This window comes from Castor canadensis, chromosome 11 (assembly GCF_047511655.1).
Source record: "Castor canadensis chromosome 11, mCasCan1.hap1v2, whole genome shotgun sequence".
Classification (NCBI taxonomy): domain Eukaryota; kingdom Metazoa; phylum Chordata; class Mammalia; order Rodentia; family Castoridae; genus Castor; species Castor canadensis.
The window spans coordinates 3,575,338-3,586,901 of NC_133396.1; the positions used below are offsets into that span (position 1 = coordinate 3,575,338).

The 11,564-nt window shown below is 55.6% G+C and overlaps 1 protein-coding gene and 1 non-coding gene across 2 annotated transcripts in view; one reads left to right on the forward strand and one right to left on the reverse strand.

Annotated features, from left to right (window-relative positions):
* Positions 1 to 2,692: 2,692 nt before the first annotated feature.
* Trnaa-ggc (transfer RNA alanine (anticodon GGC)) lies at positions 2,693 to 2,765 on the reverse strand. Its single transcript has one exon. It is a non-coding gene; the product is annotated as a tRNA-Ala (tRNA).
* Positions 2,766 to 10,754: 7,989 nt separating this feature from the next.
* Positions 10,755 to 11,564, forward strand: part of Timp2 (TIMP metallopeptidase inhibitor 2) — a 48,713-nt gene continuing 47,903 nt past the window's right edge. The window contains exon 1 of the mRNA XM_020158101.2: positions 10,755 to 11,204. Within this exon, the coding sequence (XP_020013690.1) occupies positions 11,075 to 11,204 (130 nt within the window). The 5' untranslated portion in view covers positions 10,755 to 11,074. The remainder of the gene's footprint in view (positions 11,205 to 11,564) is intronic.

Below are 11,564 nucleotides of genomic sequence, written 5' to 3' on the forward strand. Positions count from 1 at the left end.
CTCACCTCCCTCTGGAGTGTCCTCCCCGTCAACTCACACTCAGGGAACAGACCTGCACCGCAGCCAGCAGATCCCACGGTTCCGAGGGCTGGGCTGGGTGCCGAAACACTCCTGTGTTGGAGGTATTCCTGTCCCGAAGGGGGCAGCGATGGAGAAACTGGTAATGACACTGTGCAAAGCCACTTTATCCCACTTCGTTCCTCCCTGGTGAGATCACGAGGCGCAAGCTTGGTTCGTGGTCCTGGCGTAGGGACAGGAAGGATGGGAGCCGGCTGCAAACGTGCAGGGTGTCAAGGAAAAGAAGGAAAGGCCAGGCCTGTCCCTCTGCAGATGACAGGGTCTGATTGAGCCTGGCGAAGCCTCTGATGTCCTGGGAGCCAGCGGGAGGGACTTTTCCTCATGTTACATTCTGTCCCCCTGTCTCTCTGAGCCACCTCAGGCTGTTCCTGTTGTCATGGCATTCTCCAGCCTGGATGGAGGTAGAGGCAGAGGTGGGGAACCCAGTATTGGACTCCCCTTGCATGCCAGCTCTGGTGTCCTGTGCTGCTGCCTCGCCTCCCTGCCCTCAGACTCCTGCTCACCAGCACTGGGGTTCCTCATCCGGGAAGGCTGACCCTTCTGCCCTGACATCTTCTTTCCTCTGACTGGAAAACTTCACCCGGGTTTCAAGGCCCAAATTCACATTTCCTTCTTTTCCTCTTCACTTTTAAAGTTACGCTGAGGTAAGACTCACAGTCACCCTTTTGAAGTGCCCGGTTCCATGGTTTGTAGGGCACTCGCAGAGTTGTGCCATCCGTGGCCACGGCCAACTTCAGAATACTCTCATCACTTCAGAAGCCTTGTCCCCTTTAGCTACCAACCCTGTGTCCCCATCCCACCCACTCCCAGCCCTAAGCAGCCTCTAATAACCTCCTTTCTGTTGCTGAAGATGTCACCCTTCTGGGCTCTCATGGGGATGAACCCACACAATATGTATCTTTTACGTGTGAATTCTTTCACTCGGCACATATGTCTGTATAGAGATATACACATATGTGCATAAATATGTGTGTGTGTATATATATATATTTCCAGTGCTTGGCGTCAAACCCAGGGCCTTGTGCATGCTAGGCAAGCACTCAATCACCAAGCTACACCCTTAGCCCTTAGTTTTTCTTAACACAAAGTAGCCCAGGCTGGCCTCAAACTTGCAATCCTCCTACCTGTGTCCCAAGTGCTTGGATTACAGTCATGCACACCACGACTGGCTTGGCATACTGTTTTTGAGGTTCATCCATATCAGAGCATGCATCAATACTTCTCTTTTTATGGCTGAATAATATTCCATTGTGTGGATAGACTCATTCATTCATCATTGGATGTACTCATGTGTTCTGTCCCCTTTCATCTGGGACAAGTCCACTTATGCACATTTTACCCTTCACATGTGCCAGGTCTGCATCGTGGTGTCTCCTTTCCTTGAACAACTATTCACACTTGCACTCATAATTGCCATGTATGAAGCACCTGCTGTGTGCCAGGCTCCCAACTGCTTATGGCAACAGACTGGGTTCTCCCCGCACTCTGATGAGTGCGGTAATTGATTCCATCCACTTGATGGACACGGAAACTCAAGCCCAGGGACACGAGAGATTGGCCAAGGTCATGGCAAGATGGGGATTTGAACCCAGATCCGTCCTGTTGTGTTCATCTCTCAGCTAACAGGACTCAAAGTCCCAGCTGTGTCCAGAATGCCACCCTCCCTGGTGTCTTTGGGTGGCTCTTAGAGCATGCTGAGTACACCTCCTGCCCCACCCCCATACAACTCTTCCTGCAAAGGGTGGAATTCTCATTCTCAACTCACAAGGAACCTGTGAAAAATATTTTCTTTGGCAGCCAATATAAGAGTGGCAGCCCTGGACATGCCTTCCGGGAGACATGCAGGCCTGGAGCAGCTGCCTGCCGTGATAGGCAACCACCAGAGAGATCATAGGCCTTGGGAGGTGGGGTCCCACTGGACCTTCTGGGGGACAGAGTCCCTGTCAAACTGAGGGGCACATAGCCATCAGGCCAGGAGGAATGGGTAGGAAGATGCTCGGGTCTCACAGGCAGGTTGCCATGGGCACCACTGTCTCCCTTCTCACCCGGTCAGCCTCCTGGTGCACGTGATGCCCTTCCTCCAGAACACCCATCCCACGTCCAGGCCCTGACCACCCACTTGGTGCCACTGGCTACGGCCTTGGAGCCAGGAGTGGGTAGATCAGCTAGCCAGACCAGAGCCTTGCTCAAAGAATGTCCTCTGAAGATGACTGAACTAGATGAGAGAATTTGAACATGGGGCCAAGGACAAGCAGGGGAAGGGGCTGGAAGAAGGGTGGAGATGAGCCAGGCTGGGTCATCTCATCTGGTGAGAGGAGTGAGGGAGAAGCAGCCCTGGGCTGTCCAGACTCCTAGCATCCAGCTGTACCTTTTGCCCTTAAGTTGTGTGACATTCCCTGCATCTTTGAGTAAAGCCCACTGTGGTTAAACTGTCTCACCTGGGAGTCTATTCTTTACAATCCCAAGATCGTGAGGGGATTACCCTCAGGGCAGTGGTGGGACACCAGTCCTCACCTACCTGCAGGTGAAGGGACTCCCTCTCTTTCCAGTCCTCTCCCTTCTGTTGACCAAGAGGAGAGGCCCCATTGTAGCTCGTTCCCAGGGACTTCTTTTTTGGCAGTACTGAGGTTTGAACTCAGGACCTCACACTTGCCAGGCAGGTGCTCTACCACTTGAGCCACTCCGCCAGCCCCAGGGCCTTCAGTTCTAGAGAAAATGTTCCCCTGGGGTCAGATGCCTCCCTGGACCTGGTATCCAGATGGATGGATTCTGGGAAGAGAGGGCTTTGGTTCACTCTGAAAAGGGTGAGCCTTGGATAGCCCAGCTGGTAGGAAAAGGGGACAGGGTTTGGAATTTGACAGATTTGGGTTTGGGCCCTGGCTCCAGCAAGTTCCAAGCCATGCAACCAGCTTTTGTTTCCTGACCCTTTTGTAGTCAACATCATGGGCTGGACTCTGGCTGAATGAAGAGGCAGAGAACAAGAGGTCACAAAAGCACACAGTCACACAGAGGTCCATCTGATCCCCAAGCCCAGGTTCATGGAGACATAACCATCTTCCTCCACCACATGACCCAGGGGAATTTGAACAAGAGGATGGACGGAAGTGGGCGTGGTGGACATCCCACAGATGATAGGCAATAACATTTCAGAGGTCTCCCCTCGTTCACCCAGGAAATGTCCAGGCTTCAGAGAAGTTCTAAGCCTTTAACTACAGCAGACACCTGAGGCAGAGGCCTTGGAATCCAGCAAAGGAACTGGGCATCAGAGGAAGCTCTTCGCTTGGCTGCTCAGCCTCATTGCTTTTCTCAGGCCTGGAGACATGTCACATGTTGTATGACTGGGTGAGAAGCTATGTGATGTCACACGGTACCAGGCCTCAGAGAGCAGAGTCACTGGTTTTTTTCTCAAGAGAAAAGCCTTGGCTGGGAGCTAGTGACTCACACCTGTAATCCTAGCTACTCAGGAGGCAGAGATCACGAAGATCAAGGTTTGAAGCCAACCCTGAGAAAATAGTTCACGAAACCTTATCTCGAAAATACCCAACCAAGAGAAAAGTCTTGTGTGAAGATGAATCCTCCTGGAGTAAGGTTAACAAGCTTCTTTACTCCGAGAGCAGGTAAACCTTGAACCAGAAGAAAGCTCAGTTCTTCTGAAATTTGCCTACAGATAAGCTACTGGGGATTTGCTTCCAAAGAAGCATCTGAGAGGACGCTGCTGAAACAATGGATGGGCTGGTCATTTTTAAAGGACAATGGTTCATGGTGAGCACTGTGCTAACCTTGTGAAGAGATTTGGAGTTTTTCACAATAAAAAGGGTTTTGAGCAGTGGCAGGCAGCAGGTCAGAGTGGAGGACCCATCAGCTGAGGATGCTCAGGAAGCAACAGTGAGCCCCGCTTCCCCATCGCCTGCCGGGGACCACGCTCGTCCCCACCCTCTCTGTTGACTCTCAGGTCCAACAAGAACGACAAGAACCCTCAGCTCTGAGTAATAAATGCGCCTCTCGGCAGGAACATGTGTTTCCAATCTTTCTCTCGGCAGTGACTCACCACCAACAGCTGCTGCCGGCTCCATCCACCACCGCTCACCTCGGACCCTGCTGACCGCCAGCCCCGCCCCCACCCACGCTGTGCAGCCAGCCCGGCTCCTGGCCCCAAGTCCCCTACCTCCTCTCCTTCCAGCTTGTGAGCCCTTCCACTTTGCCCCGTTATCCGGAGGACTCTGACTCCAACTCCAGTTTCATCTGAGCCGTCATCTCACCCAGGCAGTCACCCCCACCCCTCACTGGTGCCACCATCACCACCTGGCACCCGTCATGCTCTTTGGGCTTCCTAGTAAGGGGTGGTTCGTGCTGTAGGAGGGGAGGGGCTCCTTTTGTTCCGTCCACATCCCTAGCTCTGGCACAGGTCTTGCAATGGTAGGTGTCCAAGAAATACTTGTTGGATGAATGAATGAAGAACCAGTGGAACAATAATCTTAAAGCGCATACGGTGTGGCCACGCACAGTAGCTCACATGTAATCCCAGCCACTCAGGAGGCAGAGATGGGGAGGACGGCAGTTTGAAGCCTGCCCCAGCAAAAATTCATTGAGACCCTATTCAAAAAGTAACTAAAATTAAAAAGGGTGGGACTCAAGTGGTAGAGTGCCTGACTAGCGAGTGCAAGGCCCTGAGTTCAAACCCCAGGACTGCTTGAAAACAAAGAGGTATATAGCCAAAGGGGAAGACAGGCTGCAAAACAAGATATCCATGAAATAAGCTACAAGCGGTCTAAAAAAGAGTCAAGAAGATAGCTATGGAAACGGAAACATGTCTACCCCTTGTCATGGCAACTCCATCACCACACAGCCCCAGCTGGTCCTGCTGGTCCTCTCCCTGGGACTGAGATAATCCTGTGTCCCCATCAGCTGACTGGGACGCAGCCAAGAGGGATTTGAGAGAAGGAGAGTCTGACAGAGCAATGGGGCAGAGTGCCACTCACCAGCAGGAAGGACCCATCTGAGGCATTCCCATGTCCCCAAGGCGTCAAAGATAGGCACCGATGGGAACTCAATGTGCCCTCCCACCTGCAGAGAGCCTAGCCCTACCCAGTCTGCCACACCTTTCCTGTGAGCATTCATGGCAACCTGGTTCCGTGGTCAAGAGAGGCCGAGGGGGAGCTGGAAATGCAGGGGACACGGAGTGGTTACTACCCGCCATCCTTGTTCCTGGGTCAGAGGATACCAGGATAGAACCATGTGGTTGCCCGGTCACATGGGACAAGGAGAAACACAGTGTAACTTGGGTCTGTTCATGAAGTTCTTTTAACCTAAGGCTGGAAAAGCCCAGGAGGACAGGCACCAGTGGGCAAGCCATTGCCCTGGCTGGAGGAGCCCCTCTTGCCTGTGGAGCTGGGCAATCCCTTGTAGCTGAGGGAAAAGTGGCCAGGCCAAAGCACAGTCAACAAGTCAGGCCCCATACTCCAGACACCAGCAGAAATGGCAGTAAGTCAGTCACTCCTTGCCTTCCTCGGGCTTCATTGCCTTTGATCTTTTTTGTGTGACCAGAGCCACCTCAAACTTGCTCCTTCTGTCTCTTCAGCTCAAAGTCAAATTGGGGCCTCGGGGCTCAGTTCGCTTACCCCTACAGGGCTACCCCCTGTAGCCCCTAGAGGAAGTCAGGGCTCAGAGCTTTGCTAGCTTCAGAGGGGGGTAGGTGGGGAGGCTAGCTTTGAATCTAGAGGTGATGAGAGCTTGGATGGATGGCCCTGCCGGCTACAGGACTGACGTCACCAGGAGCCCAAAGCATCCCCAGAGAAGGGAGAAGGAGTGGAGGGAGAGGAGGAGGGAGGAAGGCAGGCAGACAGGAACATGGAAAGGAAAGTAGGGCTGTGGAGAGGGGAGCAGGAGTTCTTGGGCACAGACCTAATCACAGCCTTGTGATGAAATTTACTGCTGCACTCAGCACTGGCCGGCAGCCTGCAGCAGAGCCCAGCCTCCTTTCTGTTTGGATTAGTCGATGACATCATGGCCACAGGCCGGCACCCCCAACACCAAAGGAAGCGGAGGATGGTGGCGGGAAACCTGAGCCGTCAGCCAGGCTTGCAGGCCTGGGAACCTGAAACCAGTGAGCAGTGAGCCTTGAGCAACCCCTGCTGAGTGGGGCAGACAGCTCCCTGGGTCCCCTCCCTCCAGCTGAGCCTGCTTCCTGAGAAAGCTGGGGTGGAGGGGCACTGGGTTCTCACGTCTGTTTGCTGGCCCTGGTCCCCAACCCGCCCGTGAAAAGAAGCATGTGACCACATGACCAGGCATGAGGAGATGGGGAGCAGCCAGCCGAGCATCTTCCCCCAGCGTCTCTCATGTTACTGTGTGCTTCCTAGAACTGGTCCAAAAGCAGGTCCCCTGGAGCCCAGTGCGGGTGGAGCCCAGGAGGCAGACAGGTGACAAAGGTGGAAGCAGAGAAAGTGGCAGAGTCCAGGCTGTGGGCTCCTGAGAGCCTATTCTGCAGGAGCCTGGAAGGACAGTGAGGGCCCTGCGGGGGTCACCCTGGCAGAATGAAAGCCTCCTGAGTCAGAGGAAGCAAAGGTGGCTGCAGGAAGAAGGGGCATGGCCACTGCAGGGTCCTGTAAAACGAAGCCACATAGATGTCCCACCCAGGGGACTGTGTCACAGCATTAGCAGGAAAAGAGGAGTTTGTGTGCTTTGGGCAGGGACGCCTGTCCCTCACAGTTCAGATGTGGCAATCCTTTAGAGCCAGACATCAAAGGGCTTCCTGTTCTTCACAGGATGACTTCCGTTCCTCTCTTCTTCCCTGTCTGGGGTCGTTGGGGACTTGATTATGACACCGTGGGTGGTATCAGGGCTGCTGCTGGGGACTAGGACGGTCACACCCCACACAAGGTGGCATGGGGCTGACATTCAGGCAGGCTGGCTAAGGTGCGTGCCCTGGCTCACAATGGCCTTGGGTCCAAGGGAGGACGGCCTGGGGAGGACAAGGAGGGTAAGGGAGCCGGAGACAGGAGTGCCCGAGATGCCAAGTCCTTCTTAAAGATGCCCTGCAAGATGGCATAAAATTCAGCAGAAGAAATGGCAGAAACTGTGGCAGAAGAAAACCAGAAGGGAAACCATTTAAACTGGACACCTGACGGGCTGTGGCCAAGGTTTTCCCAGTGTATCGCAGATAATTGCTCTGCCTGTCAAACTATCCCCCATAGGGCTGCAGCTCATCTGAACTTAGCTTTGTCTACTCCTGGAGCAGACAGAGGACCCCTTCTGCAGCTCCAGGCTGCGCCAGTCACTATTGGCTCATAGTCTAGTCATCCTTAGTAAACAGCCCACCAGGGGACACTGGGGACAGTTACCTCCTGTCTATCATGGTCAAGACTCTGATATCCACTTGGACCAGGAGTCTCATCACGGTGTTGAGGGGAGTTCCATGTTACACGGACCTCCCAGAACCTCCCAGAGAGCCAGAACCATGGACACATTCCCACCTTCCCCTACAGCTCCCCCCAACCTTCCCAAGATGCCCTTCGCTTCCACAGCTCTGGACTGTTGGCACAGTGTTCACCTCCTTGGCGTGTGGGGCCAGTTTTGATGCCCGTTCTTGACGAGAGCATTTGGTTCTCCAGGAACCTGCCGGAAAGAGTGTGGGGGCTTCCGCTCCACTCAAGCTGTCTCCAGGGAAAGAACGATCCACACTCAGGGGAGATGGAGCTGATCCAGACCGGGTGGGGTGGGGAGGGGGAGAACACAATACAAGAAGCACAGCTCCCCTTCTGCTGGGTGGATGTGCATGGGCACGGCAGGGCTCCTGCCCACCTCAGGATGTGGGAGGCCTGGGGAGCACCCTGACTCTGTTTACTTGGGAGGAGCCCAAAGGAAGTGCCTGGCACTTCCTGGCCTGGACCGTGTTCACCTGGTCTATCCAGGATGTGTTTGATGCTGTGCTCATGCATGGGAGGGACAAGCTCATAGCTCCAGGCTCCATGCTGAGAGTCTCTTTGAGGGAGTAAGGTGCAAGGTGGGTGTGGTGGCTCTGGGGGATTTGATCTGGGGGCCTAGAAGCACCTTCCACAAACCTCCTATTTGCTGGCCTGGCAGGCACTGCTCCCTCCTGTGTGTGGAGAGTCCCCAAGAGCCTCTGCTCTGGGCAGATACAAGCCAGTCTAGCAGGTCAAAGCAGGATGGGGGTCTCTGATAAGGCTCCCATTGGCCAGCCCACCAATATCAAGAGGAGTGGGGGAGGCAGCTGGTTAGGAGCAAAGGCAACAGGCAGTGACCAGCCTGGGTTCCTCCTACCTCACTCTCTCTTGCATGAGGAATGGGGCATCCTGACCCCGTCCTCCCCTCCTTGTGGTGGCAGCCCTTTGCCTATGGAAGGATGCATTGTTGAATCCTCCAGCCACAGGGTAGGGAGCATGAGAATTCTAGCAGCAGGTCTGAAGCTGCATCCTGTCTCCAGCAGCTTCCTGGTCTGAAGCCTTGGTCTCTTTGGCCAGGGATGGGAGAATTCTGCAGGAGAGGACAGAGGGTGATCAGGGACTGCAGGTGGGCCCAGAGTTGGGGACCCATGGGCACTGGGCAGCAGGAGGGTTGGCCTGGGCTGCAGAGTTGCTTCCTCCCTTCCTGGACCTTAGCTGCCTCCTGATGCATGACCACCTGACTTCATAGCCCTAGGTCATCATTCCCAGAAATCCACTGGGAAGGTTTTTTTAAATCATCATTTTGTGGATGAGGAGATTTGAGAAGGTCAACTCAAGGGCGTGAGACTGAGTCTTTGTGACCTGTCAGTTCATGGGCTCCTGCCCCAGCCTGTCTGACCTTCCAGAAGATGCATTGTGTCCTGCCACTCCCGGCTTCTTTGGAAGAAAATGTACACTCTCCCCATTCCTGTCTGTCCTCCCAGCCCGATGACCCATCTCAGGCCTCCACCCTGTTCCCTCACCCTCCTTGGTCACATCACTGGCATCCATCCAGGCCAGCACAGTCCAGCCTCAGGGCTTAAGGTCTTCCCACCTGCTGGGCCAGGGACTTTTGTCTGATCTGTAGACTTTGCAGTGTCCTGTTCTCAGGGCAGGGCTCAGGCTACAGTGGATACTCAAACAAGTGTTTGTTGATGGAGGAGATGCAGGAGGGAGGACAGGCCAGGAGAGAGGGAGACCTTGCCTCCCAGATGCCCAGAGACAACCACAGATAATGGGGATTGTCTTGTAGCAACATTGGGGTCAAGAAACATTTTTTAAAAATTTATTAATTTATTTTTGCTGGGAGAAAGTCCAGCCTTTTGGTGTGCTGATGGGGACTACTTAGGGCAAGGAAACTGTGGTGCTGGTGAGGGGCTGTGCGGTGCAGGAGTCACCTGGAGGTGACTTGTCCTGTCAGCTGCAGCCCAGTCTTCTCTCCCTCCCTGTGCACCCTGAATCTGCCCCCACCTCTAAGGTATTTACCCCCTAACATGTACATATCCTACTTAAAAGACTAAGGGGCAGCCTCCTGGGTGTCCTGTTTCTTCTAGAAACTGACAGACTGGTTCTAGGCTCTGTGGAGTTCAACAGCATTTTTTATTCCCACTTGCAACCAAAAAGAATAAAGAAAATGAGTTTACAGGCAGCCGGCTCGTCATTTTCCCAGGCAACTGCACTTACAAAGGTCAGCATCAAACATCATTTCACCAAGGACACAACTCTATTTTAGGTTCACAAAAGCTGAAAAGTGACTGTGGATTTGTCAGGATGCTAAAAATAAGTGCTCTGCCTATTTCACTGTTCTCCACCATTGTCTGTTTCAAAGCACACTTAAGCAGAAAGGAGCTGTTTTTCTATTCTTTCGTATTTCCCACCGTTTCCCACCTAGGGTCCTCACTGCGCGGTCTAGCAGGCAGATATTCTTTGACCCTGTCATTTTTCCTTGGACTGCAAATACCCTGGAAGCAAGAGTGAAGTCCCACCACGTGCAGAGCAGGTTCACCTGCAGGCAGGCAGGGCCACACCACCAATCACCACCACACATGGGTGCCATAGGCACCTGTAAGTTTCTTTGGCTTTCCTGGAACACGGACCTGTTTTGGGAAAAGTCCTTCAGCGGCCACATCTGTGGGCAAAGAGCGGGCACTCTGAGTGAATTCGGCTCACACAATCCTAGCGGCTCCTCCTCCCTCCTCCTTCCTTGTTGACTGGCCTAAAATATGGCCAGAAAATCCTGTTTTGTCCACTGCAGCCGCATCCCAAACCCCTTTTAAATGACCAAGCGCAATTAAAATTCTAAGGCCTCCATTCGGAAAAAGGAATCCGCAGTGTTTCAGGGAAGCCACAGTGGCTAGAATCTACCCTGAAGGAAAGAGATCGAGCAGTGTAGACCTCAGAGCCAGGCTGGGCGGCCTGGTGCCCTTAAGCGACAGGCCATGAGGCCCACGCGCGCTGCGTCAGGGCCCACCGGGCGCAGCCCACCGCTCAGCGGGCCGTGTTGCGCGCGGCCCGGCGCGGGTGCGGCCCCGGCGGAAGCCAGGTGCGCAGGGCGCCTGGCCAGGGCCCTCCGCGCCAGGTGGTGCGGGAAGCCCGCAGCCGTGCCAGGCTGGGCACAACAAAAGCCGGGTTCTGGGGAGGGCTGGGAGGCGCGGGAGGCGCGGGAGGCGCGGGAGGCGCGGAGGCGGGGTGCTGGAGCGCCCGCCCGGCCTGCACTGGCCGCCAGCCACCGGGAGGAGGAGCAGAGGATCCTCGGAGCGCAATAAAACGCCGGCTCGGCCCGAGCCCGCAGCAAACACATCCATAGAAGGCAGTCGAGGAGCCGAGCCGGGCTGCGCTCGCTCGCCCGCCCGCCCGCCGCCGCCCCCCACCCGCTTTCTTTTCCGCCGGGTCAACTGCCCTGCGCCCTCTCCTCGCCAACCCCGAGACAAAGAGCAGAGAAAGTTTGCGCGGGTGAGCGGCGCAGGTGAGGACCGTGTGCCCGGCCCCCAACCCGCCGCGACAGGAGCCGGACAGCAGGCGGCAGCGGCCCAGCCCAGCCGAGCCCCCAGCGCGCCATGGGCGCCGCGGCCCGCAGCCTGCGGCTCGCGCTCGGCCTCCTGCTGCTGGCGACACTGCTGCGCCCGGCCGACGCCTGCAGCTGTTCCCCGGTGCACCCGCAACAGGCGTTTTGCAACGCAGACGTAGGTAAGCAGCGCGCCCCGCGCCCCGCGCCCCGCGCGGCCCATCTCCCCGCCCTCCCCGGCGACCTCGGGGCTGCGCTGCTGGCCGGGGGGGATCCGGCACGGCGCCCGCCTCCCGGGCCTCTGGTCTGGCTCTGGAATCCTGCAAGTGGACGCCCCAAGCCTACTTTCTTTTTCTCTCCCTTTCTTTCCCTCTCTTTGCTGAGATGCTTGGCGACCTCAAAATTCCACCGAAATTCCGCAGCAGCTCCAGCCCCAGAAAAGGGAGCCAGCGAATGGCTGGGGTTTGGCAGGCGGCCGCCCTGGGATGCCAGCGGTGGGGGGTGGGGGGCGCGGGGGAGTGGGGGACATGGCTGGAGTGGGG